The 27,954-nt window shown below is 37.8% G+C and overlaps 1 protein-coding gene across 1 annotated transcript in view; it reads right to left on the bottom strand.

The window, feature by feature from the left end:
- Positions 1–1,254: 1,254 nt before the first annotated feature.
- Positions 1,255–27,954, bottom strand: part of RTN4RL2 (reticulon 4 receptor like 2) — a 222,908-nt gene continuing 196,208 nt past the window's right edge. The window contains exon 3 of the mRNA XM_053692282.1: positions 1,255–2,088. Within this exon, the coding sequence (XP_053548257.1) occupies positions 1,432–2,088 (657 nt within the window). The 3' untranslated portion in view covers positions 1,255–1,431. The remainder of the gene's footprint in view (positions 2,089–27,954) is intronic.

Genomic DNA, 27,954 nt, shown 5'->3' with positions numbered 1-27,954 from the left:
AGCAATCTGGATTTTTTTTTTTTAATTGTGTGCCTATCTTAACCATGAAAGTTTAATTTTGACTTTACTGTCCCTTTACAGAGCTATGGAAGTAACTAAAACATTTCAATATTAACTTAATATAAACAGAAAGAGAAGCAATCTGCTAGGAGCACACAACAGCTCAGTGGCTTGTTCTATGGCCCGATTACCACCTGGGAGTAGCTTCTTTTAGCCCAATTGTGCTTTTCACAGAGGAGAACTTTCCTGAAATATATCAGTCTGATCCCGGCTAATAAGGTCAGTCCGGCCCCGCAATTTCAGGCAATTTTCCTCTGAACTAGGACCATGGCAACCTCAGACGATCATTTCGTCCTTCTTTGGGCCTCGTCAGTGAGGTGCAGCCATATCCCTCTCAGCCTGGAGTGAGCAACCTTGGCACTCCAGATGTTTTGGAACTACATTTTTCATGATGCTCAGCCAGCTTAAATTGTCTAAGCATTAAGGGAAATTGAGTTTCAAAACATCTGGAGTGCTAAGTTTGCTTACCCCGTCTCTATGCACATTGGACAAGGAGTCCACATCTGGTATCCCCACCACCCTTAGGTAAACTTTCCCCAGGGTCATAATACAAATACATATAGAAAGATCTTCCAGGAACAAACAACAGTTTAGAAGAAGGCCAAAATGATTGTCTGGGGTTGCCATGTTCTTTGTTCATAGGAGGATTTCCTGGTATTTCGGAGGTGGACTGACCTTGTTAGGCAGGATCAGACTGATATACTTTAGGAAAGTTCTCCTTTGTTAATTCGCTGTCAATTAACTCAATCTGTTATTTAAAGGGAGAGTCTAGTCAAATTAAACTTTTATGATTCAGATAAGGAATGCAATTTTAAACAACTTTTCAATTAACTTTTATCTTTAAAATTGGTTTCTTCTGTTGGTATTCTTTGTTGAAAGCTAAACCTAGGTAGGCTCATGCTAATTTCTAAAATCTTGAAGGCCGCCCCTTATTTTAATGAATTTGGCAGTTTTTCACAAATAGAGGGTGTAAGTTTATGGATGACATACAAATAACATTGTGACCATACCCGTTTTTTTACAAGTGAGAGGGCACTGATTGGCTCAATGCAAGTCTGTCAAAAGAACTGAAATAAGGGGGCAGTCTGCAAAGGCTTAGATACAAGGTAATCACAGAGGTAAAAAGTGTATTAATATAACTGTGTTGGTTATGCAAAACTGGAGAATGGGTATCTATCTTTTTAAATAATAAAATTTCTAGAGTAGACTGTCCCTTTAATGTTATCTGTTATATAATGTCTACATTCAAAGTTATCACAGACACATAAGTAAATATATATATAATTTTTTTAAGAAAGTTTACACAGAATGCAAGGGAGAGGTCATTGATGTGGGGGCTTTCTGCCCTTTTTCACTTCACAGTCCAGCCAGTCAGAAGTCAATTATCAAATCCCAAATGAGCAGAGCCAGCAATACTGAGATCCCCAGATTACTTCTGCCGCTTGCACTAATCTCATTGTCATCATTTTCATCTTCATTTTCATCACTATCTTCCCACTCCCTAATTTCATTCTCTTTGGGACCAGGAAGCAACCTGTAAAAGGATGAGGGCTTAGGGGGAAATGAAAGACCTGACAGGTTTCCACTTGGAGGAGGGTTATGTGAGGTACAGAGCCGCAGGTCCCGCTCCTCTAGGGAGCGCAAATCCCTGCCACGCAGACTTGGTGGGGAGGAGCAGGGCACTGTGGAGCTGGAAACGCTCGGTGAGGAGCGGAACCAGCCCCACAGAGAACGGCAGCTGCAGTCGCAGTGCCATGGGTTCCCATTGAGACGAAGGAATTGCAGGGAAGGAAGAGTACGCAGAGCATCTCCTGGGAGAGAGGGAAGGCTATTATTGAAGAGAAAGAGTATGGTGAGACTACTCAAACCCTCAAATGCTGCAGGTGATACATATACCAGACGGTTACTGTGTAGCAAGAGGCGATCCAAATTTGATAGGCCCAGGAATGAGCTGGCAGGGAGAGACTGTAAAAGATTCCCATGGAGAAAAAGCTGGGTGAGGTTAGTAAGATCACGGAAGAGACCATCCTGCAGGAAAAAAAAAGAGAGATGAGTTAGGGATACATTTTTTGGTTCTATTTTGCTTTCAGAATCAATCCATGAATTTAGTGAAAATGGGGGAGATTAGAGAAGCACGTTAAACATACAAGAGGCAACAGGTGGTAGTAGGAGTTGTGTAGGAGTATTTAACAGAGCTCAGAGCATATACAGAAAAGGGAAATTTTTCAGTTTATGCACTCAGTATATATAATTTATCAATCAGTGTATATGTCATTGCAAAGTGCCTATTCAAAAGCACAGAGTAGCACCCTAGCTATACTAAAAAAAAGAATATGAGACCATGCAGCGGTACAGATTTTCCAAGATTATTTTGGTATGGAAACTGTTTTTATTTTGTTGTTATGAATAAAAAAAAATAACATAGGAATAGATTACAAGTGTAGTGCAATCGATAGGGCAAGGTGCGTTATTTTTTGTACAACAGTGCGGAAAGAATTACACACAATATAGTAATACAAGTGAACATAGTTACATAGTAGATGAGGTTGAAAATAGACAGACATCAAGTTCAAACAATACAAATATTATTTTATTTTTTTAAAATAAAAGGTCTAGTTGATCTTAAATTAATCCCATTAAAAAGGTGACCCATTTAACACCAGCAATCATATCCCTGAATTCTGTTTGTAGCCAGAAATGTATTTAAACCATTTTTAAATGTAGCTAAGGTATTGATATTTACTACCTACTTAGGTAATGAGTTCCACAATGTAATTGCTCTTACACAGAAAAAACATCTACGTTGCTGGAGATTAAATCTCCTTTCCTTCAGCCTTAAATTGTGACCTCTTGACACAAACCATTTTCTTTGAATTAACAGAGCTTCCGCAATCTCTGTAGATGGGCCTTGAAAATATTTATGTAAAGTGAAGGGTAAATTATTTATATATCTTAAAGCATCACAATTAATGGAAATAATTAGTGAGCATAAATCATCTATTAAGTTAAAGGGACACTGAACCCAAATTTTTTCTTTTGTGATTCAGATAGAACATGAAATTTTAAGCAACTTTGTAATTTACTCCTATTATCAAATGTTCCTTATTCTCTTGGTATCTTTATTTGAAATGCAAGAATGTAAGTTTAGATGCCGGACCATTTTTGGTGAACAACTTAGGTTGTCCTTGCTGATTGGTGGATACATTCATCCACCAATCAAAAACTGCTGTCCAGAGTGCTGAATCAAGAAAAAAGCTTAGATGCCTTCTTTTTATATAAAGATAGCAAGAGAACGAAGAAACATTGATAATAGGAGTAAATTAGAAAGTTACTTAAAATTGCATGCTCTATCTGAATCACGAAAGAAAAGTTTTGTGTTCAGTGTTCCTTTAAGAGAAACCATACAGCCAGTATCTGCACATTTGGGGGCGATAGAGAGTTAAAGGAACAATCTAGTCAAAATTAAAGTCACAGTCTACACCAGAATTTGTATGGTTTTAAAAGATAGATAATCCCTTTATTACCCATTCCCAGTTTTGCATAACCAACACAGTTATATTAATATACTTTTTACCTCTGTGATTACCTTTTTCTAAGCAGCCCCCTGATCACACGACTTTTTATTTATTATCTATTGACTTGCATTTTAGCCAATTAGTGCTGTGTTGTGCTGACTCTTAAATAACTCCACGGGCATAAGCACAATGTTATCTATATGGCCCACGTGAACTAGCAGTCTCCTGTTGTGAAAAGCAAATAAAAAAAGCATTCAGATAAGAGGCAGCTTTCAAGGGCTTAGAAATTAGCATATGAGCCTACCTAGGTTTAGCTTTCCACTAAGAATACCAAGAGAACCAAGCACATTTGATGATAAAAGTAAATTGGAAAGTTGTTTAAAATTACACGTCCTATCTGAATAATGAAAGTTTAAATTTGACTAGACTGTCCCTTTAAACTTGCATGATTCAGATAGGGCATGCAATTTTTTGCAAAAACTTTCCAACTTACTTTTATCTTCAAATTTGCTTGGTATTCTTTGTTGAAAGCTGAACCTAGGTAGGCTCATCATATGCTAATATCTAAGCCCTCGAAGGCCGCCTCTTATCTCTGTGCATTTTGACAGTTTTTCAAAGCTATGCACCACTAGTTCATGTGTGCCATATAGATAACATTGTTCTCACTATTGAGGAGTAATTTATGAGTCAGCACTGATTGGCTAAAATGCAAGTTTGTCAAAAGAACTTAGAAAAGGGGGCAATCTGCATAGACTTCAATACAAGGTAATCACAGAGGTAAAAAGTATATTGATATAACCATGTTGGTTATGCAAAACTGGGGAATCAGTAATAAATGGGTAATCTATATTTTTTAAACAATAAAAAAATCTGTAGTAGGCTGTCCCTTTAAGTCTGCATACTTCCTCATTCCATTTTACAAGTGCACAAAAATTCAAGCAGTTGTTAAGCATAACCTGCCCTTTACCACCATTTTTACTTAACATTTTTGTCAAACTGGTAGTTTTTAGAAGAAAATTAGCTTTTCAGAGTATGTTGCTTAGCAACTCTAACCTGATAGTATTAAATACTTGTTTTGTGAGTGCCATCATCTTGACCTGTGATTGGCTATACACAAATATACTAAAACATATTTAATAAACTATTTAATTTACAGCTTTTTCATACTTCTATATATTTTATGCATGGTTTTACATACAAGCATAGTTATATCATTATGACTTCAGTTCTTACTAATATTTAATATTTCTGGTTTTAATATATTTTATATGCATGTTTATAGGGATCATTTATACATAAAATAATATAATCAACAACATTTTTAAATATGCATATGAATTTATTATATATGCGCGCATTTTACGTGTTTTAAAAATGTTTTTTACATTTGGTAATACTAGATGCAAAGGGCATTCTGACCCTTTGGGGCCTATTTATTATGGTGTGAGCGGACATGATCCGATATAGTGGATCACGTCCGCTGCACTTTGATAAATGCCGACAGCATACGCTGTCTGCATTTATCATTGCACCAGCAGTTCTGGTGCTGGTGCAATGCCGCCCCTGCAGATTCGTGGCCATATGGAGCTTGATAAATATGCCCCTTTATGCCTAGTAGAGAAAGCCAAAAACTTGAGTCCTTTCATGACAGGATACAGCAAACCATGTTGTTATACGCTCAATGTAAACCAAATACAAATTATAATTTTTCAGTTCCTATTGACTTTAAAGGGTGAGCACAAAAAAAATATGTCAGATTCTTAAAGGGACAGTCTAGTCCAAAATAAACGTTCATGATTCAGATAGAGAATGTCATATTAAGCAACTTTCCAATTTACTTTTATGACCAATTTTGCTTTTTTCTCTTGGTATTCTTAGTTGAAAGCTAAACATAGGAGGTTCATATGCTATTTTCTTAGACCTTGAAGGCCGCCTCTAATATGAATGCATTTTGACAGTTTTTCACCACTAGAGGGCATTAGTTCATGTGTATCATATAGATAACATTGAGCTCACTCACGTGAAGTTACTTAGGAGCCATCACTGACTGGCTTAAAGGGACGTAAAACCCAATTTTTTTCTTTCATGATTTAGATAGAACATAACATTTTAAACATCTTTCTAATTTACTTCTATTATCATATTTTCTTTGTTTTCTTGTTATCCTTATTTGAAAAGCAGAAATGTAAGCTCAAGAGTGTGCACGTGTCTGCAGCACTATATAGCAGCAGTTTTGCAACAATGTTATACATTAGTAGTAGCACTAGATGGCAGCACTATTTCCTGTCAGGTAGTACTTCAGGCCTGTGCACGCTACCTACCTAGGTATCTCTTTAACAAAGAATAACATTAGAATAAAACATTTTTTATAATAGAAGTAAATTGGAAACTTTTTAAAAATTGTATTCTCTATCTGAATAATGACATTTTTTGGGGGGTTTAATGTCCCTTTAAATGCAAGTCTGTCAAAAGAAGTGAAATAAGGAGGCAGTTTCAGAGGCTTAGATACAAGGTAATCACAGAGGTAAAAAATATATTGATATAACCATGTTGTGCAAAATTAGGGAATGGGTAATAAAGGGATTATCTATCTTTTAAAACAATAAAAATTCTGGTGTAGACTGTCCCTTTAAACTGCCAGAAGGTGTTATCTTTTTTTGAAAGTTGTTTAACACCACCTATGTATACAGCCAAAGTTTTACATTATCATATTTATAAAAAATATAATTCAATTATTGTATGCTTAAAAGGTTAGATTGTATTGCAGGTGTGAAAATCTCTTACTTATTACACATAGAAAATAATATACATTATTAAAGGGATATATAAAAAAACAACTTTTGAATACTTCTTTTATCAAAATTTCTTTATACTCTTGGTATCATTTGTTGAAATGCAGGCACTTAAAAGGACAGTCTAGTCAAAATTATAATTCGGATAGGGCATGCAATTTAAAACAACTTTACAATTTACTTTTATCATCAAATTTGCTTTGGTCTCTTGGTATTCTGTGTTTAAAGTTAAACCTAGGTAGGCACAAACTGATTTGTAAACCATTGAAAACCGCCTCTTATCTCAGTGTATTTTGACAGTTTTTCATAGTTAGACGGTGCTAGTTCATGTGTGTCATATAGATAATATTGTGCTCACCCCCAGAATAATAGCCTGAGGAAACAACCCTTCTGTCGCTGAGAAACGTGTTGCTTTTAAATAAAGATTGTTTCTATTATATACACTTGCTACTACTTGGACTTTATTACCCTACACTTAGATTGGAGCGATACCTGTTTGGCACTGGAGATCAGTCTTCTAGGCGGCTGAGAAGTCCCAGCCTACCTGCGCCTGGAGGTGCTCTGAATTCTGCAATTGTGACCTAAAACACTATACTCTGCTTACTCCAAGCTGTACTAGGCTATGGTGGTTCCTTTTTATTAGACTTGTGCGCGGCGAATCAGAAAAGAAAATGTTTGGGTTTCATATCCCTTTAATGCACTACTGATATTTGATGAATGAAAACATAAAAAGCACAAAAAATGGAAATCCCACATAATCCTGAACTTTTCTAAGGCTCTAATACCTTTTACACTTAATGCAGTAGAATTGCATAATTAACATGTGCATAATTAAAAGACAATGATTCTGAATTTCAAATAAGCAGTAGATTTTTTTTCTGGCTCATTTATTTTTTCCTCCCATTTTTCAGCCCCCTGAATCATGTGACAGACACCAGCAAATCACAGACTAGTATACATATATACCCTGTGAGCTTGTGCACATGCTCAGTAGGATCTTGTTACCCAGAAAGAGTGAATATAAAAATACTGTGCAAAATTTGATAATGGAAGTAAATTGGAAAGTGTCTTAAAACTGCTGCTCTTTCAGAATCATAAAAGTTTATTTTGACTTGTGTCCCTTTAAAGGGACAGTCTGCACCTTTGTCATCTTAAAGTCTTACTTTAGATTAAGCTGCAAATATCCTCCTGCCCCCTTTCTATATTATGCTGCAGTAACAGTAAAAAAAGTTATTTTAAAATGAATATGATGACATCAACTTTTGGGCTGCATCTATGCACACTTCTGAATAGCATTGACAGTCAGTTGAATACAATTGGTGAGCCTTTTGTAACTAGTGAACCCTTTAATGCAGCTGAAATCATCACTGGGCAGATCTTAGCAGCCATTTCAAAGTGACCAGAAACAATATTCATTTTAAAAAATACTTTTTTTTGCGTTACTGATGCATGATCTAGAAAGGGTGCAGGCAGGGGCGGAACTACCGTTGGTGCAGCAGGTGTGGTGACACCAGGGCCCAGGTACTTAGGGGGCCCATATCAACCAGTCTATACACATGCATGTGCAGAATGTGTACAATTCTAATGCCAGGGAGACTTTTATTAGTGCAGGTTGCAGGTCCATCTATCTATACTTGAAATCATTATACAGAGCAGCATGAATATTATTGCTATTCCTTACTACAGAGTTATCTTTGGGGGGTGGGGGGGGGGCAACCAATTTTGTTAAGTAGGCCTGCTACTGGGTTCAGGAGGATATTTGCAGCTTAAAGGGATAGTAAAGCCCAAAAATGTTATTTTTTAAAAAGATAGATAATTCTTTTATTTACCATTCCCTAGTATTGAATAACCAACACTGTTATAGAAATATACTTTTAACCTCTGTAATTACCTTGTATCTACGCTTCTGCTGACTGCCTCCTTATCTCAGATCTTTGGACAGACTTGCATTTAAGGCAATTAGTGCTGACTCTTAAATAACTTAATGTGTGTGAGCACATTGTTATCTATATGAAACACATGAACTAACACCCTCTAGCTGTGAAAAACTGTCAAATGCAGAGATCGCCTTCAAGGGATTAGAAATTAGCATATAAGCCTACCTATGTTTAGCTTTCAACTAAGAATATCAAGAGAACAAAGCAAATTTGATGATAAAAGTAAATTAGAATGTTGTTTAAAATTACATGCACTATCTGAATCATGAAAGTTTAATTTGGACTTTACTATCCCTTTAATCTAAAGTAAGATTTCAAGATGACTAAGGTGTATACTGACCCTTTAATCACCAACATTATTTTTGACTGAGGAGGTACAATGCATGTTTGAAAATCTTAAAATATTTATTTTACTTATTTATTTATATGTTCACTGCATATTTTTGTGGTAAATTTTATCCATATAACTTGGGTATTTTGTCTGAATACATAAACGTTTTATACTACAGAAATTTGCCTTTTTAGAAAAAAACTGTTAATTGGACACCTGTTACATTTGTTTGTAAACTATTTAGAAAAAAAAAAACAACCTGTGTGATCACTGTTACCTAAATGATTTCTGGTCCTGGACCCCTTTTCAGTGTTACATGAGCTGTGTGCTTAACAGACATTTTTCTTTTTTAGAATTTAAGGCAACATGCCCTCATATTAGCATTTTTGCATGGGTTAAAATAGTTTTAGCCTGAGTAAGCAGATTTTTCTTTGAGATTTTTGCAGTGAAATTCCACACCAAAATGATTCTACTGAATTAGAAAACACTTTCCGAGGTATGGTCTACACCTGTCATTCTTGAATTCTTAATGCCAATGTATACTATTACAGAATTGGTATTATATGTACCTAAGGCATAAACACCTATTTCCAGATTATCCAAACATTCTGTGGGTCTCTTAAAAAATAGCTATTCTTTTAAAGATCTTATGGACAAAAGAATAAAAGTGACATTTAAATCTTCAGGCTTTGTTTAATACGCTCTTTTTAAAACTGCATGCTTTATCTAAACCAATTTATTTTTATTTTCGTCTTTACTATCCTTTTAAAGTATAAAAACATCAATTTTCATTCTGCTTGCTACAGACTATTGGTTCATGTATAGGACTTCCAGATTAATTTAAAATCATACCTAAGAGTTATCCCATTTCCCACATATGTTCTATGCATGAACTTACTTAAAGGGACACTGACCCCAATTTTTTTTTTTCATGATTCAGATATGAAATTTTAAGCAACTTTCTAATTTACTCCTATTATCAATTTTTCTTTGTTCTCTTGCTATCTTTATTTGAAAAAGAAGGCATCAAGCTGTTTTTTTGGTTCAGTACTCTGGACAGCACTTTTTTATTGGTGGATGAATTTATCCACCAATCGGCAAGAACAACCCAGGTTGTTCACCAAAAATGGGCCGGCATCTAAACGTATATTCTTGCATTTCAAATAAAGATACCAAGAGACCGAAGAAAATTTGATAATAGGAGTAAATTAGAAACTTGCTTAAAATTGCATGCTCTATCTGAATCACAAAAGAAACAATTTGGGTTCAGTGTCCCTTTAAGCAACTACCAGTTATTTAACCCCTCAATTGCCAGTAATACATGAAACAAGCCAGAAATATACACAAAACATGATTTATTGCCTTGGTTTCCAGTCATACAACAATGTTTTAACCCCACATTTCCATGGAAAAAAAACACCACATGCATACTCACATGCACACATTTAACCCCGTTTGCCAGTAAGAAACCTACAGTGTCTTAAACCAGTAGTAATTTTATTGGGATCAGGCTCATTTTCTAGGTGAGATGGCTTCCGGTATTTGTAAAATCATTCTTACAAAAATGCTGCCATATAGTAATTTAAATATATGCACCTTACCTACCTAGATATTCTCTTTGATAAAGGATACCAACAGAACAAAGTAAATTTGATAACATTTAGATAAAAGTTGTCCAACCTAAGTCCTAGGGGCTCAATTACTGACCCCATTTACAACAAACAAGGAACTAATAATTTCCGTGATTGGCTTATTCTTTCATTTCTTTATCTGAATGTGTATATATATAAAACTACAAAACCAGAACAATAGCCTTTTGTAAATAAAATGAGCTAAAACCATACAAACATATTCTGCATACCTAAACTAAATTTGGGAAAATATATTTATGAATAAAGAATTAGATCTAAGAAAAATATCTTTATTAACTAACAGCAAAGCTTCATTAACTACATATAAGCTTACAGTAGGTAACAAATCCACTGAAATAATATTTTTTTCTATGTATTACTTTGATTAAAGGAACATAACATTAAAAAAGAAAATGCTTCAGCATTTTTTTATTGCTTGCTTATAACAATCGCCTAGATTTAGAGTTCTGCGTTAGCCGTCAAAACCAGCGTTAGGGGGTCCTAACACTGCTTTTTACCGCCCGCTGGTATTTGGAGTCAGTCAGGAAAGGGTCTAACGCTCACTTTCCAGCCGCGACTTTTCCATACCGCAGATCCCCCTACGCCAATTGCGTATCCTATCTTTTCAATGGGATCTTTCTAATGCCGGTATTTAGAGTCTTGGCTGAAGTGAGCGTTAGAACTCTAACGACAAAACTCCAGCCGCAGAAAAAAACAGGAGTTAAGAGCTTTTTGGGCTAACGCTGGTTCATAAAGCTCTTAACTACTGTACTCTAAAGTACACTAACATCCATAAACTACCTATGTACCCCTAAACCGAGGTCCCCCCACATCGCCACCACTCTATTAAATTTTTTTAACCCCTAATCTGCCGACCGCACACCGCCGCCACCTACGTTATACTTATGTACCCCTAATCTGCTGCCCCTAACACCGCCGACCCCTATATTATATTTATTAACCCCTAATCTGCCCCCCACAACGTCGCCGCCAGCTACCTACAATAATTAACCCCTAATCTGCCGACCTCACCGCTACTATAATAAAGTTATTAACCCCTAATCCGCCTCACTCCCGCCTCAATAACCCTATAAGAAATAGTATTAACCCCTAATCTGCCCTCCCTAACATCGCCGACACCTAACTTCAAGTATTAACCCCTAATCTGCTGACCGGACCTCACCGCTACTCTAATAAATGGATTAACCCCTAAAGCTAAGTCTAACACTAACACCCTCCTTAATTTAAATCTAACGGAAAAAAATAACTCTTATTAAATAAATTATTCCTATTTAAAGCTAAATACTTACCTGTAAAATAAACCCTAATATAGCTACAATATAACGATTAATTATATTGTAGCTATTTTAGGATTAATATTTATTTTACAGGCAACTTTGTATTTATTTTAACCAGGTACAATAGCTATTAAATAGTTAATAACTATTTAATAGCTACCTAGTTAAAATAATTACAAAATTACATGTAAAATAAATCCTAACCTAAGTTACAATTAAACCTAACACTACACTATCAATAAATTAATTAAATACAATACCTACAAATAACTACAATTAAATAAACTAACTAAAGTACAAAAAATAAAAAAGAACTAAGTTACAAAAAATAAAAAAATATTTACAAACATTAGAAAAATATTACAACAATTTTAAACTAATTACACCTACTCTAAGCCCCCTAATAAAATAACAAAGACCCCCAAAATAAAAAAATGCCCTACCCTATTCTAAAATAAAAAAGTTCAAAGCTCTTTTACCTTACCAGCCCTGAAAAGGGCCATCTGCGGGGCATGCCCCAAATAATTCAGCTCTTTTGCCTGTAAAAAAAACATACAATACCCCCCCCCAACATTACAACCCACCACCCACATACCCCTAATCTAACTCAAACCCCCCTTAAATAAACCTAACACGATGACGAGCGGCTGATCTTGAAGACCTCCGGCGCCGATCCATCCTCTTCTTTCGACGTCCAACTGAAGAATGAAGGTTCCTTTAAGGGACGTCATCCAAGATGGCGTCCCTCAAATTCCGATTGGCTGATAGGATTCTATCAGCCAATCGGAATTAAGGTAGGAAAAATCTGATTGGCTGATGGAATCAGCCAATCAGATTCAAGTTCAATCCGATTGGCTGATTGGATCAGCCAATCAGATTGAGCTCGCATTCTATTGGCTGTTCCGATCAGCCAATAGAATGCAAGCTCAATCTGATTGGCTGATTGGATCAGCCAATCGGATTGAACTTGAATCTGATTGGCTGATTCTATCAGCCAATCAGATTTATCCTACCTTAATTCCGATTGGCTGATAGAATCCTATCAGCCAATTGGAATTCGAGGGACGCCATCTTGGATGACGTCCCTTAAAGGAACCTTCATTCTTCAGTTGGACGTCGAAAGAAGAGGATGGATCCGCGCCGGAGGTCTTCAAGATCAGCCGCTCGTCATCGGATGGAACACCATAGAAGATGCCGCCTGGATGAAGCTGTTTGCCGGTCCGGATGTCCTCTTCTGCCCGGATAGGATGAAGATTTCTTCCCGAAGATGGACTTCTTCATTTGCCGCTTGGATCAAGACTTCAGCCAGAGGATGGACGTCACTCTTCAGCCCCCGCTTGGGCTTGGATCAAGACTTCGGAGGCTTGGATCAAGACTTTGGAGGACGGATCGGTGAACCCGGCGTGGTGAAGATAAGGTAGGAAGATCTTCAGGGGCTTAGTGTTAGGTTTATTTAAGGGGGGTTTGGGTTAGATTAGGGGTATGTGGGTGGTGGGTTGTAATGTTGGGGGGGGTATTGTATGTTTTTTTTTACAGGCAAAAGAGCTGAATTATTTGGGGCATGCCCCGCAAATGGCCCTTTTCAGGGCTGGTAAGGTAAAAGAGCTTTGAACTTTTTTATTTTAGAATAGGGTAGGGCATTTTTTTATTTTGGGGGTCTTTGTTATATTATTAGGGGGCTTAGAGTAGGTGTAATTAGTTTACAATTGTTGTAATATTTTTCTAATGTTTGTAAATATTTTTTATTTTTTGTAACTTAGTTCTTTTTTATTTTTTGTACTTTAGTTAGTTTATTTAATTGTACTTATTTGTAGGTATTGTATTTAATTAATTTATTGATAGTGTAGTGTTAGGTTTAATTGTAACTTAGGTTAGGATTTATTTTACAGGTAATTTTGTAATTATTTTAACTATTTTAGCTATTAAATAGTTATTAACTATTTAATAACTATTGTACCTGGTTAAAATAAATACAAAGTTGCCTGTAAAATAAATATTAATCCTAAAATAGCTACAATATAATTATTCGTTATATTGTAGCTATATTAGGGTTTATTTTACAGGTAAGTATTTAGCTTTAAATAGGAATAATTTATTTAATAAGAGTTAATTTTTTTCGTTAGATTAAAATTATATTTAATTTAGGGGGGTGTTAGGGTTAGACTTAGCTTTAGGGGTTAATAAATTTAATAGAGTAGAGGTGAGGTCCGGTCGGCAGATTAGGGGTTAATAATTGAAGTTAGGTGTCGGCGATGTTAGGGAGGGCAGATTAGGGGTTAATACTATTTATTATAGGGTTATTGAGGCAGGAGTGAGGCGGATTAGGGGTTAATAACATTATTATAGTAGCGGTGAGGTCCGGTCGGCAGATTAGGGGTTAATTATTGTAGGTAGCTGGCGGCGACGTTGTGGGCGACAGATTAGGGGTTAATAAATATAATGTAGGGGTCGGCGGTGTTAGGGGCAGCAGATTAGGGGTACATAGGGATAACGTAGGTTGCGGCGGTGTACGGAGCGGCAGATTAGGGGTTAATAATAATATGCAGGGGTCAGCGATAGCGGCGGCGGCAGAATAGGGGTTAATAAGTGTAAGGCTAGGGGTGTTTAGACTCGGGGTACATGTTAGAGTGTTAGGTGCAGACTTAGGAAGTTTTTCCCCATAGGAAACAATGGGGCTGCGTTAGGAGCTGAACGCTGCTTTTTTGCAGGTGTTAGGTTTTTTTCCAGCTCAAACTGCCCCATTGTTTCCTATGGGGGAATCGTGCACGAGCACGTTTTTTAAGCTGGCCGCGTCCGTAAGCACCGCTGGTATTGAGAGTTGCAGTTGCGGTAAATTATGCTCTACTCTCCCTTTTTGGAGCCTAACGCAGCCATTTTATGAACTCTAAATACCAGCGGTATTTAAAAGGTGCGGCCAGAAAAAAGCATGCGTAGCTAACGCACCCCTTTGGCCGCAAAACTCCAAATCTAGCCGAATGTGTTTAACAGTACTTGAAGCTAGCTGGTGATTGCTGGCTACTCACGTGTCTTTTGTCACCAAATGTATTTTCAACCAGGTCCTAGTGGTGCAATGTTGTTCTGTAGCTGACTGTTCAACCCATTTGCAGGGGATAAAACATAGTTATATGCAAGCAATAATGCACAAACTATTTGCCTTGTTCAAAGCTCAAGGTGAGTAAAATCACTGATATGTGTGTGTTACTAGCACAAAGGGGGTTAAATCACTGATATGTGTGTGTTACTGGCACAGAGTAAGTAAATCACTGATATCTGTGTGTTACTGGCACAAGGAGGTGTAAATCACTGGTGTGTGTGTGTTACTGGCACAAAGTGAGTAAAATCCCTGATGTGTGTGTTACTGGCACAAAGGGGTTAGATCACTGATATGTGTGTGTTACTGGCACAAATGGGGCTAAATCACTGATATGTTTGTGTTACTTGCACAAGTGGGGCTAAATTACTGATATGTGTGCGTTACTGGCACAAAGGGGGTTAAAACACTGATATGTGTGTGTTACCAGCACAAAGTGAGTAAAATCACTGATATGTGTGTGTTACTGGCACAAAGGGGGTTACATTACTGATTTTTGTGTTATAGGCACAAGGTGCATGTGTTAGCTAGAAGTCAGTGGGGTAAAAGAATAGCCCAGTGTGTAAAGGATTTAAATCATCATTCTGTGTGTTAATGAAAGTTATGAGGTTTACTCACTGTGTTACTGGCATCCAAGAGGGCAAACAATTGGTAGCTAAGGAGTTAAGACCACAGTTAGTTTGTATTATCTGGAAACTGTATAATGTAAAATTACTTTATGTAATGCTCTATTTGTTTTGCTGGAAGCCAAGGAAGTAAATTATTTCTCTGTGAATTTTACTTATATCCCATAGGTGTCAAATCTCAGCTCACTTGGGAGAACTACATAGTGTAGCACATGTCCAGGAATGACCCCTACACTTCGGGTTTCCATTTGTGTGTGCGGATGTGAAGCTGACTCAGGTTTGGTGGGAAACAGCAACAGCCAAAAAAGGTGACATTGTGCCTTTGCAACATCTACAGTTATTTATCTTGGTGTGTGTGTCTTTGTGTGTAAGTGTCTTTGTGTATGAGTGTGTGTGTGTAAGTGTCTTTGTGTGTGAGTGTGTGAGTGTGTGTGGGTCTTTGTGTATGAGTGTGTGTGTCTTTCTGTGTGAGTGTCTTTGTGTATGAGTGTGTCTTTGCGTTTGTGTCTTTCTGTGTGTGTATGTGTGTAAAAGAGTGAGTGTATTTGTGTGTGTGATAGAGTGTGTGTGTGTTAGTATGTGAGAGTCTGTGAGTGTAAGAGAGAAACTGTGTGTTAGGTGTTAGAGTGTGAGTAAGTGTGTGTCTTTGTGTGTGTAAGTGTTAGTGTCTTTGTGTATGAGTGTGTGTGTCTTTGTGTCTTTCTGTGTGTGTAAGTGTTAGTGTCTTTGTGTATGAGTGTGTGTGTCTTTGTGTCTTTCTGTGTGTGTAAGTGTTAGTGTCTTTGTGTATGAGTGTGTGTGTCTTTGTGTCTTTCTGTGTGTATGTGTGTAAAAGAGTGAATGTATTTGTGTGTGTGTGTGTGATAGAGTGTGTGTGTGTAAGAGAGAAACTGTGTGTTAGGTGTTAGAGTGTGAGTGTGTGTCTTTGTGTGTGAGTGTGTGTGTGTAAGTGTTAGTGTCTTTGTGTATGAGTGTGTGTGTCTTTGTGTCTTTCTGTGTGTGTGAGTCTGTGTGTGTAAGAGTGCTATTTTACATACAAAATACAATGGCAATTTATAGAATAAATTCCTGAAATGCTGTGCATGGGAGAGTTTTTAATTATAGCTACATTATATAGTAAATGCAGCCATTGTTCTAAGTAGCTACAGATTAATGCAGGAATGGGAATATGTGGGTAGAAGTCATTACAGAGTGATTTACTGTCCCTTGATTTTAACCACCCTATGATATACAAATAGTTGCTTACATAAAGAGGAATTGGCAACAAGAAGAGAGAGAAAACAATGAGACATTTGTAAAAACAGCTTCTAACAAATGAACGTAATGGAAGATCCTTTGAGAACAAAATTAGCAGTATTAGTGTTTGTTGCTCACCATTACCATTTAGATTAATTTATTTTCTTAGATAGGAGTGTACTTTAATCCATTAGATGTGCTCATCAAATGATTAATGCACAGAAAGTTCCATACACTTTAGGTTTTTGTAGAAAATGTCTTGCTAAGGGTTACAATATACCCCATGGTTTTGAGTGTATATTGAGATTTTTTTAGATCAGTTACAGATTGAATAGCTGTGATGGCCATATAGATGGTACATCGTGTGGGTGAGTGCGGAGCCTTCTCTGACACCAACATGCAGTCCAAATACAAAAAAAGAACTGTTGTGCTGAAACAGCAAAGAAGGCAGTGGTTGTGATCAAAATAAATAAACAATAAGGAAGTGTAACACATAACCACATACAGGAGGCAGAACTACCATACTGTAACTGTGTGCCTACTGTATGTAGTCATAATCTGTGTAGAGATACTCAATATCATTATACCGCACAGCCTACTTATCAGTGTATAGCTAATCACATCATTATACAGTGCAGCGTGTTCACTATTAGTGTATATATATTGCATCATTATACAGCACAACATATTCATCATATTTATACAGAGCAGTGTACTCATCAGGGTATAGTGTATAGAAACTCACATCATTATAAAGCACAGTGTATAAATTCTCAGTATTAAGTGCATCATGCTCAGTGTGTATATATACACCCACCCACATATATACTGTATAATGTATACTCAAAATCATTATACAGAATGCTTCCACCTTAGTCACTGATCTACATCAGCTGCTCTGCTCTTCCATTCTCTACACTGGCTCCCCATACACTCAAGAATAATATTTAAAGTATTAACCCTAACTTACAAAGCACTCAACAGCCTCACTCCCAACTATATTTCCTCTCTAATTTCCAAATACCCCCCAACCCATACTCTTCAATCAACCTCTGAACTACGTTTCTCTACTCCTATTATCGATACCTCCCTCTCTCGCCTCCAAGACTTCTCGTGGGCTGCTCCTGTCCTCTGACACTCTCTACCTCACTCCATCAGATGGTCTTCAACCTTGTAAAGCTTCAGATGCTCTTTACAAACCTACTTATACAGAGAGGCTTACCAATTCTCCTCTGTTTTTCATCCTACCCAAAAGAAATCTTGAACTGCCTAATTGCTGCAACTACAATCCATGTGACAAGCTACTCTAAACCTTATATCTCAGCACCCTCAACCAGAGGTCGAAGCAAGACCCTCTTCCTCCTGTACAAAATCTGTTTAGTCCAATATGTTTTTGTATCTTATGACAATCCCTATGTCATTGTATACCTCTAGCTCTGTACCAACAGAATTTGCGACACTACACAAATAAATGATAATAATAATTATTATTACTATTGCTTTTGATGAGTCACCTTTAGGGGGGGGGGCATCAAAAACACTGCACAGTCCCTTTTTTAATTAGGGTGGTATTTATTTTTTGTAAAATGTGGGCACTTCCAAAAAATATCCACTTTATAGTATTTCTTCAACTTATTATTCTCTCATATTACTTTATGGCATTGAGTGGGAATAGACATGATTGATTATTATTATTATTATTTCAGGAAACAGAAATTAGACAAGGGGAAAGATTCACTAAGAAATCTCTCCAGACTCTCTAGCTTCACTAATTCCTAGTTTTAAAAATAAATATAAATTGAGAGATTAGTGAATTTTAGTGATCCCTATTGCACTTAAATTGTAAGCGCTCTATGATTCAGGGGCCCTGTATTTGTTCAGTCCCAGTTTGTCATCTTAAATGTATCTATTGTCTCTCACTGTATAGTGCTGCAGAATGTAAGCATCAGATTCAGTGAATTACAAAATATGTGCATGCAAAATAATACTGTCATTTTGTTAATATACAGTATGTATTGTTTTATAGGCCTTGGACACACGCATTGAAAAGTCTTCTAAATGCTGTTTATCTAAATGGCCAATTAGGAGCAGATATAAACAAGCTCTTGTATGTGTTAACCAATCATGATGCAGCATGTAGAAATGTCAGGGTCCATGGAATGCATTCCAGCCTCTCTAGAGGGGGGTAGGAAAACACTAAAAGTTTCAATTACAGAAAAGCAGGCAAAATACATTTTGGAAATAAATTACAATTTGTCTGGCATAGATTTCCAATGTTTGTATGATAAATACATATTTCCATAGAGTTATTTATATTTCAGCTGTCAAGACCTTGAGTCATATCTCTGACAGCACTCAGATTTACCATCTGCTGCTACATATACTCATTGCTTAAACCCTAAAAGGACATTTAACCCATATGCTATTTTACCTCAAACTTTCTTCAGCTCACCAGAATAAATGCTCTGTGGTTTTAGTGTCACACTTTAACGTCACATTTTGCTTTATAAGGAAATCTTGGGAGATTATGGTGAAAAAATTTACAAATTCATAAATAAAGAAAAATAGACAGAATGAGATAGAACACCTATCCATTGGTATCATTACACAAAATGCATACTAAACTAATAAATAGGTAAATAAAAAACTGAGATCTCACTCCAAATTTAAGAACTCTAGAAAAGATGGAGAACGTGCCACAATTCAAGATGCGTAATTCTGCAGAGTATATCATGGCCAATATACACTCACATTTAGTATAGCACTGTAACGTAGTGCAAACTGGGCAGACCGGATCCTCAGAGTTGTCCGGTAAAACTCTCCTCTGGGAACAGGAAACACAGAACTTAAAGGTGCCTCTTCACTCGCAGTAGGTAGGGGTATAGGAAAACCTCCTTTCTGCTGAAAACCATCCGGTGGTGGAAATTCTGATAAATATTTGTGTTGGATACTCTGTGCGCCTGCCGGTAGCCAATCCAAAGCTGGAACAGGAGAAGCCTAGACGAGAGTTTTACCGGACAACTCTGAGGATACAGTCTTCCCAGTTTACACTACGTTACAGTGCTATACTAAATGTGAGCGTATATATTACCCAACATCTGTTATATGATATACTCTGCAGAATTACGCTATGTGGCGCCTTCTCCATCTTTTTTATAGTTTTTCTGAAGCGGACGGCCTTATACCCTGAGGAGAGCAGCCACACAAGGAAACCTTTTAGTGCACTATTAATTACTATTGCATTTTCATACAGTTTTGTGTACATTGGTTTTACATCTGACAATTTATTGTATACCTTACACTTATACTTTCCCATTTAAGTGATAGCGCCCCTATTTACACCTCTGAGTGTTACTATTTGTATTATAGAACATCACTCCAAATTTAAACCTTCAGGGTGTTTTGGAATAGCAATCTGAAGGTTTAAATTTGGTGTGGGATCTCTTTTTTTATTATAGATTTATAGTTTGTGTATCCTGTACAAACAAGATTACTTTATTATATATATATATATCTTATGATAACTCACAAGTTTGGTATTTATTATCACTGATATTACCAATTGAAACATTATATTTGCCTATTTATTAGTTCAGCCTGCATTTTGTGTAATGATACTAAATGGATATGTGTATCTGCTTTTGTCTCTTTTTTTATTTGTGAATTTGTAACATTTTTAATCAACTGTTTTTTGAGAATATTATCAGAATATGTACAAAACGCTCTGATTGGTTGTTTTATCATGGGCGTTTATTGGTTAAAATATGTTTGTTAATCTGTAGTTGTTGGTTAAGAGCAGAAATAATGAAATGTTTTTATTTTTTCACATTTGCGAGTGCTGCTGCATTTGTCCATAGATTACAGTGTTGACAGTTTGCTTCATCCGTCTCAGTTTAGCACCTCCCTACACATGGGCGGAGTTTAGTTCCTGGATTGGCTTCATTTACCTATCGTGTCTTTAGCAGCATTATTGCAAGTCATGGGGCTAGCATCCTGATTGGATGCTTAAATTCCTAATACAATAGGATGTGGCTACTGAGGAAATTTTAAAGTAAAATATATTCGATTTTTTACATAGATATTTTTAAATCAGCTTTTTACAAATATGCTGCATCACGTTCAAGTGATTCAACAGTTGGGTAACATGTTCCTTTAAACAAATCAAAAGAAGCCCTTATGTCAATCTTATTGCTATAATCTGCTTTTTTGTGCACCACAAGCCATATCAATTTCATACCATAGGCTCCATTAACTATCGGTTGGGCGGGCATGATTTACTACTACCGCTTATCATGTCCACAGGACCTCACTGCGGGTGGACAGCATACGCTGTCTCCATTTAACATTTCACAAATGTTGTAGTACCAATGTTTGTGCATTGCTGCCTGCTTGGTAAATGGAGCCCCATGTCTCTCACAGTCATTTCTGGGCTATGTTTTATAGGATCATGACTTTTCCTCAAATCTTTATTGTAATTCAGAGAACTTTTCACTTTTTTATAAGTGTTCCATCTAACAGAGTGCACTTTTAAATTCCTTACAACTAACCAAAAAGCTTTTTTTTCCTATCAACCAATCACAATTAATAGGGAAATATGCATTATTATACATGCCACCAGACTTCAGAACTATGAATCTCACTAGACTTCCTCAATTTGTTGTTCTACAGGAGGAGTTACGTCAAGCACTGTGCTTAAAGGGACATTCCAGTCAAAATTTAAATGCACATAGATTTATTACATCTTTGAATAGAAACAAATTTGCAATATACATGTATTAGCAAAAATGCTTCTAGTAAAAGTTATCACTGTTTTAGTGTTAACATTTTTCTCTGCATGTGCACGTGAAGTATAAATAGATATTCTCACAGCACTGGCAATTTAAATACTGCAGTTGTTTAGATAATCAGTGGGGCTTGTATCATGTCAGCAATTAACAAATTGAGTCATTACCAGATGTTAAAAACACCTTAGGCTCTCTGAGCAAGTGCTGTGTTTAAAATGCTGGTGCACGGTGCATACTTAAATACACATTTGAAACAGATATAGCTTTAATTAGAAGCATTTTTGCTAATACATGTATATTACAAAAATGATTCTATTCAAGACTACAATAAATCCATGTAAAGTAAATTTTTGGCTGGAATGTCCCTTTAATATTCTAATTTTCTGTCAACAGGTGCAACCCACATGTCACACTTTGCTAGACAGTTGCCTACTCTGCCTTATGGGAAATCTGTCTCTCCTCTAAGCATAGCAAGCATATTCTTCTTACAATTACTGTATGCCTTTAATTATTTCTAATGTAATTTACACCTTGTATGCACTGAGTATTTTACATTTTAGAAAACTATCCTTTGCAAGATTAGGTACATATAGCACACACTGAATATTAAAACTGCTTTTAGTAGCTCAATAAAAATATGATTTTAATCACAAATCATTAATGGTAATGGAATAAATTAGACGACCAAAAAGTCACTCCTGATGGACAGTGGTAAATATAGTAGCTTGGGGCTGATACCCTCTACTCTAATAACCCCCACATCTTTCATTATCAACCCCTGAACAACCATACTTTCTACCCCAATAGATTCCCTAGCTGCCAGACTCCCCCTATCACTAATATTATCCTACCCCTTTTATTATTGACCTCTGAACCATTGTACGCTCTACCCCAATAGACTCCCTAGCTGCCAGACTCCCCCTACTACTAATAATCTCCCATTCCTTTTATTATTGACCCTCAAACCACCATACTCCCTACCCCAATAGACTTCCTAGCTGCCAGACCCCCTACCACTAATATTCCCACCCCTTTTATTATTGGCCCCTGAACCACCATACATCCTACCCCAATAGACTCCCTAGCTGCCAGACCCCCCACCACTTATATCCCGACTCCTTTTATTTTTGACCCTGGAACCACCATATCCCCTACCCTAATATTAGACTCCCCCTACTACTAATAACTCCACCCCTTTTTTATTAACCCCTGAACCACCATACCCCAATATTAGACTCCCCCTACCACTAATAACACCACCCATTTATTATTGACCCCCTGAACCATCATACCCTCTACCCCAATAGACTCCCTAGCTGCTAGACTCTCCTTAAAACTAATAAACCCCACCCATGGGTATGACGGCTACCCCGACTGGGTAGCTCTGCCAAACGGGTTCTGCTTCCTCCCTGCCGACTGCAGCTATGTAGCTGGCAAGTGACCACAGCCTGTAGCCCTTGCTGATGCCTGACAGCACCAGTATTCAGGGTCCCACCCTGTGGCAGACTCCCGCTACCCAGACTAGGTAGCTCTGCCAGAGGGTCCTTCCTCTGCCTGGAACAGGCTGCTATGTAGCCTAGGAAAGTGATTTTAGCTGGAGCCCACCCAAATAACTAGACATACTAGCATTCAGGTGAAACAGGAACTGACTTTATTGAAAAGCACACACTCCTTTTATACACACAGCTCATCTTGATAAGACACTGGACAATCCCACAATTTTCCCACCATTCCCGCCCCTCCAGACAGACCGGCGCCTCCATAGCAGCCATAGTCCCACAGAATCTTAGGACCCAGGTGTGACGGTTTTGGGGTGATCCCGGGGGAGCGGCGGCACTTTCAGGGTGTCATTTGAAAGATTAAGCCCCCAGATGCCACAATCCAAAAAGCAGCATGATTCGTTACTGGGGACAGGAGATACAGTCCATTGAAGTTATGGGGGTAGTAGTGTCCAAAACCCCCGGTTCCCAAAGGAGCTCCCCTCTGGTAATTCCCCCACCTCTTGTCCTCCATAGGGGCTCCCAATCCCCAAAAGAGCGGAGCTCTAGGGCAAAGGGCCGCTACAGCAACCAGGGGTAAAGTTAAGAGGTGTCTGCTGCTGTTCTGTGGCCAACCAGGAGTTCCAGGAGCCTGGCCAGCCTGAGAGGGGTTAGGTGGGTGTTGGTTGTGAGGTGGCCGACCGAGAGTTCCAGGTGCCCGGACAGCCTTGGAGGGTTTTTCAGGTCAGAGACCAGCTCTGTCAAGACAAGTTCCAGTAGGACAAAACAAGCACAAGAGGCTCCTAGAGATTGTGGTTGCTCTGAGGAGCCCAAAACTGCTGAGACACAACATGGGTGAGGTAGTAGGGGGGTAGGGGGTTTAACTCTTGTAGCCCGGTACCCGTGAAAATGGGCATCCGCAGAAATTTTTCCAGGGGGGGGGGGCAAAAAAATAAAATACCCTAAGCATAATAATATCAGTGGCAACATGTAAAGCAGACAGAGTTCTTAGTCGTACGCATGAGCTGCATATAATTTTAAACATTGTAGCTTATTGGCATCAAAAGAGTAACTAAAGTGAGTGGTTATGCTTAGATATAAAGTGGAATTTGACAAAATATAATTTAAAAATAAAGGAGCCAACTAAAAAGGACTTTTAGGGCCTGTAATATGATGAGAAAAAATGTACACACAAACATTCACACACACACATACATATATCTATATCTATCTATATATATATATATATATATATATATATATATATATATATATATATATATATATATATATACACAGTATACATATATATATGTACATATATTTATATACACATCAATAATTTAATTTTACACTTAGTACTTATGCTAAGGATGAGATCACAACACACTGGCCATTGTATTTAATGTGCAGGTCTCCGACTCCAGGAACAACAGTAGAATATAAATCTCTCTGGTTGAACAGGGATAGAGTAAGAGGCTGCAAACCTGAAGTCCCAGGTTCAATCCTGGGCACGGTTATGACAAAAGCTGTGTGCTTGCAAAAGTGTGCTTTACATGGAGCAAAATTCCAGGGGTGGCAAACCCCCCCTCCATACGCTCATGCCCCTGCCCCTGCCCCTGAACCACCATACCCCCTACCCCAATAGGCTTCCTACCTGCCAGACTCCCCTCTGCAATAAACTCCCACCACTATGATCACCACTGAAATTACCCCCTAACCATCAGACCCACTACCACAATTGACTCCCACCCACCTAAGTCTCCCTAAGTACTACTGCCCCCTAAAATACTAAAAAATAATAAACAACAGAAAATTAGTTAAATATTAATGTTGATTGCCTGATATTTTGAGTGCTGTTTTTGCAATTTTGTTAATTTTAGTTCATGATATGTGTGCTTTAAATAAAATCATATTTAGTGTACATATGTCATGTTAATTTTATAATTAGCAGTTTTAACCTCCAAACACTTCATTGCAATCATAAATGAGCATTTAAATGATCATATTAATTTGTCTTCAAGTGTCATAGTGTGATTTGAGCTATATATATATATTTTCTTTTTATTAAATAAAAAATATGTTGTCTTTAACATATGAGGGTTAAAAATATATATTTAGAGGGTGCTTCAAATGAGCTTAAGATATCACAATTATACTTTATAATATACAGTAGACAGGGATAATTATCTATATATGCAATAAAATTGATACAAAGACTGTAGCAATAAACACTATAATATCTATTTAAAATGTATTTGTCAGAAAATATTTTACATATTCAATAAGGGATGTCTCCCATACATATACAAAGCTCCTAAAAATTCAAATGTGCAATATAAATTAATATTGCGCACAATAAGATAATAACAGGTATTTATGTGTATATAGACAGCCTTGATAGATCATAGTATCACTATCTCTTTTAGGCTAGCGCAGTACTAGTAAATATTCTAATACTATTATCTTTAACATATGAACCAAGCAGATGCAAGAATATGTACGTGTCTTTTTGTACCTTTGAAAATGAGCTTTTAACAAGACCATGTTGATCAATTAGAAAAAAAAAATTGTAGTTAATAATTTACTGACTGTTTTAAAGGCTATGGTTGATATTTCCACATACATGAGGCTAGATTACAAGTGGTGGGCTAAAGATAGCATGTGTCGTGATAAGCAATATTGTAATTGTGCTAATTAGTTACAAGTAAACAAGTGCGCTTGAGCGCAAACAGAATTTTCAGTCGTCAGGTTAGCGCAAGTGAAGACATAGAGGCCCATTTATCAAGCTCCGTATGGAGCTTGTAGGCCTGTGTATCTGGCGAGTCTTCAGACTCGCCAGAAACAGCAGTCCATGACCCTGTCCACCTGCTCGAAACAGACGGTCAGGAATCGCCACAATTCAACCCGATCGAGTACGATTGGGTTGATTGACACCTCCCTGCTGACGGCCCATTGGCTGCGAGTCTGCAGGGGGCGGCGTTGCAATGCTGAATACGGAGAGTGTATTGCTCTCCGCATTCAGCGAGGTCTTGCGGACCTGATCCGCACTGTCGAATAAGGTCCGCAAGACCTTTGATACATATGCCCCATAGGGACTGATTTATCAAGGGCCGAATGGCCCTTGATGCCCCTGTTTCTGTGCAAGCCTGAAACAGCAGTCTTAAGACCGCTGCTCCATAACTGGTCTGTCTGTTCTGAGGCTGCGGACATCAATCCACCTGATCATATACGATCAGGCTGATTGACACCCCCTGCTAGCGGCCGTGAATTTCACTAGAACTGCTTAAGCAATTTTAAATGCTAGTGACAGCGTATGCTGTCAGCATTCAGCAATGTCTATCGGACATGATACACTGCAGCGTATCATGTCGGACAGACATTTATAATTCGTCCCTCTAGGGTAAAGTGTAAGAGGTAAAATACAACTGCACCAAGCACAAAATAAGTACATTAAAATAAAGTTACAGTCAAATATACACTATCTGATAAATTCTTGATATAAATTTAAAAAATAGTTTTATAAGGGTTACAAGGTATGTAGTATATGACAACGTGTTTGGCTAGAAATGGCTATTATGTATTATATATATTGTGACAGAAAGCAAGGCCTGGTTATAAATGGAAGATATTTAAGACCAAGCATTGTACATGCTATTTCTCCTTTCAGTTAAAACCCCAGGGAGAAAGAGTGTGTATTTGATTATGCAGTTGATAAACTGTGTTCTTGGTCCCTGGGGTTTGGGATAATTGGAGAGAGGGTGGGCCATTATCCCAGACAGCTGTGAAGCTGTCCAGCAGCTAATCACAGGTGTGGCTAATTAGAAGTTGTGAGGGTTTAAATAGCAGCCTCACTTAGGCCTTGAGAGAGAGTTACACAGCTACAGAAGCTGGTGTGTGTGTTTGTTACACTGTGTAAAATACTTTTGTTCCTGTGAACTGTAAAAGGACATTATTTTTACAAAGCACTTGTGGAATGCTGTGAAGTGCTGGGACACATTTAAAAGTACTTAACTTTGCTGCAGAGGAAGGATTTCCCTCTTTTGAAAATGAACTGCCTGTTTGTTATTGCTGTGAAAAATAAAGCCTTTTAAACTACAGTGGATTGTCCTGTGCTGCATTTGTGCCCTAGAAGACGAAGAAAAGTGTTTCCTGTTACACTTGGTGGAGAATGCGGGCAACCACGTTGTAAGTCTGTGGGCATAATAATCTGCAAGCAACATGGAGGAGGTCATTAAAGCTTTGATCCATTCTAATGCTATACAGCAAGAGACTAACAGAAAAGCTGCTGAAAATAGTGCAGCACTGCAACAGTTGGTCTTGGCCCAGTCAGAGAGTGCTATGCTGCTGGCTAAATCACAGAAGGAGAACACTGAATTGTTGATACAACAGATGGCTGCTGTGCAAGCTGAGGCATTCAGGAAGACCCGGGAGGAGCAGCAAAGTGCTACACAGACTCTGCAACGAGAGGTTCAAGCCATATCAGAAAGACTGAACTCTGAATATGTTGGTGGCAGCCAAGGTTCCAGAGTAATAAGGGCTAGTCATTATCTTCAAAAAATGACAGCAGCTGATGATGTTGAGGTGTATCTTTTGGCATTTGAACGCACAGCAGAAAGAGAAAAATGGCCGACAGTTGAGTGGGCGAGTATACTTGCGCCATTTCTTAGTGGTGAACCTCAGAAGGCCTACTTTGATTTAGAGCCAGCACAAGCCAGTGACTATGAGAAATTGAAAGCAGAAATCCTTGCACGCCTGGGGGTGACTTCGGCAGTCCGTGCACAAAGATTCCATTCCTGGATGTTTTCATCTCATAATGCTGCAAGATCCCAGATGTTCGACCTTATACACCTTGCCAGGAAGTGGCTGCAACCAGAGGTTAATTCGGCTACCAAAATAGTGGAACTACTGGTGATGGACCGGTTTCAGCGTGGATTACCTGCTTCCCTGCGGCGGTGGGTTAATCAAGGTGATCCTCAAACAGCGGATCAGTTGATTGTATTGGTCGAAAGATTTATAGCTTCAGGAGACGTTTTGCAACAATCTTCAATGGATCAGCCCCACAATCCCAAGTCCCAGAGCTCTACAAGAACTGGTAAGACTGTTCAGGGGATAAAGGGGATAAGAGAGCAGCAGGTGTATAGGCAAAACACCAGAGACATTTCCCCAGGAATT

The sequence above is a fragment of the Bombina bombina genome, chromosome 9, assembly GCF_027579735.1.
Source record: "Bombina bombina isolate aBomBom1 chromosome 9, aBomBom1.pri, whole genome shotgun sequence".
In the NCBI taxonomy this organism is placed as follows: domain Eukaryota; kingdom Metazoa; phylum Chordata; class Amphibia; order Anura; family Bombinatoridae; genus Bombina; species Bombina bombina.
Note: the sequence above shows the minus strand (reverse complement) of the source record. Positions and strands in the feature narration are given on the sequence as shown.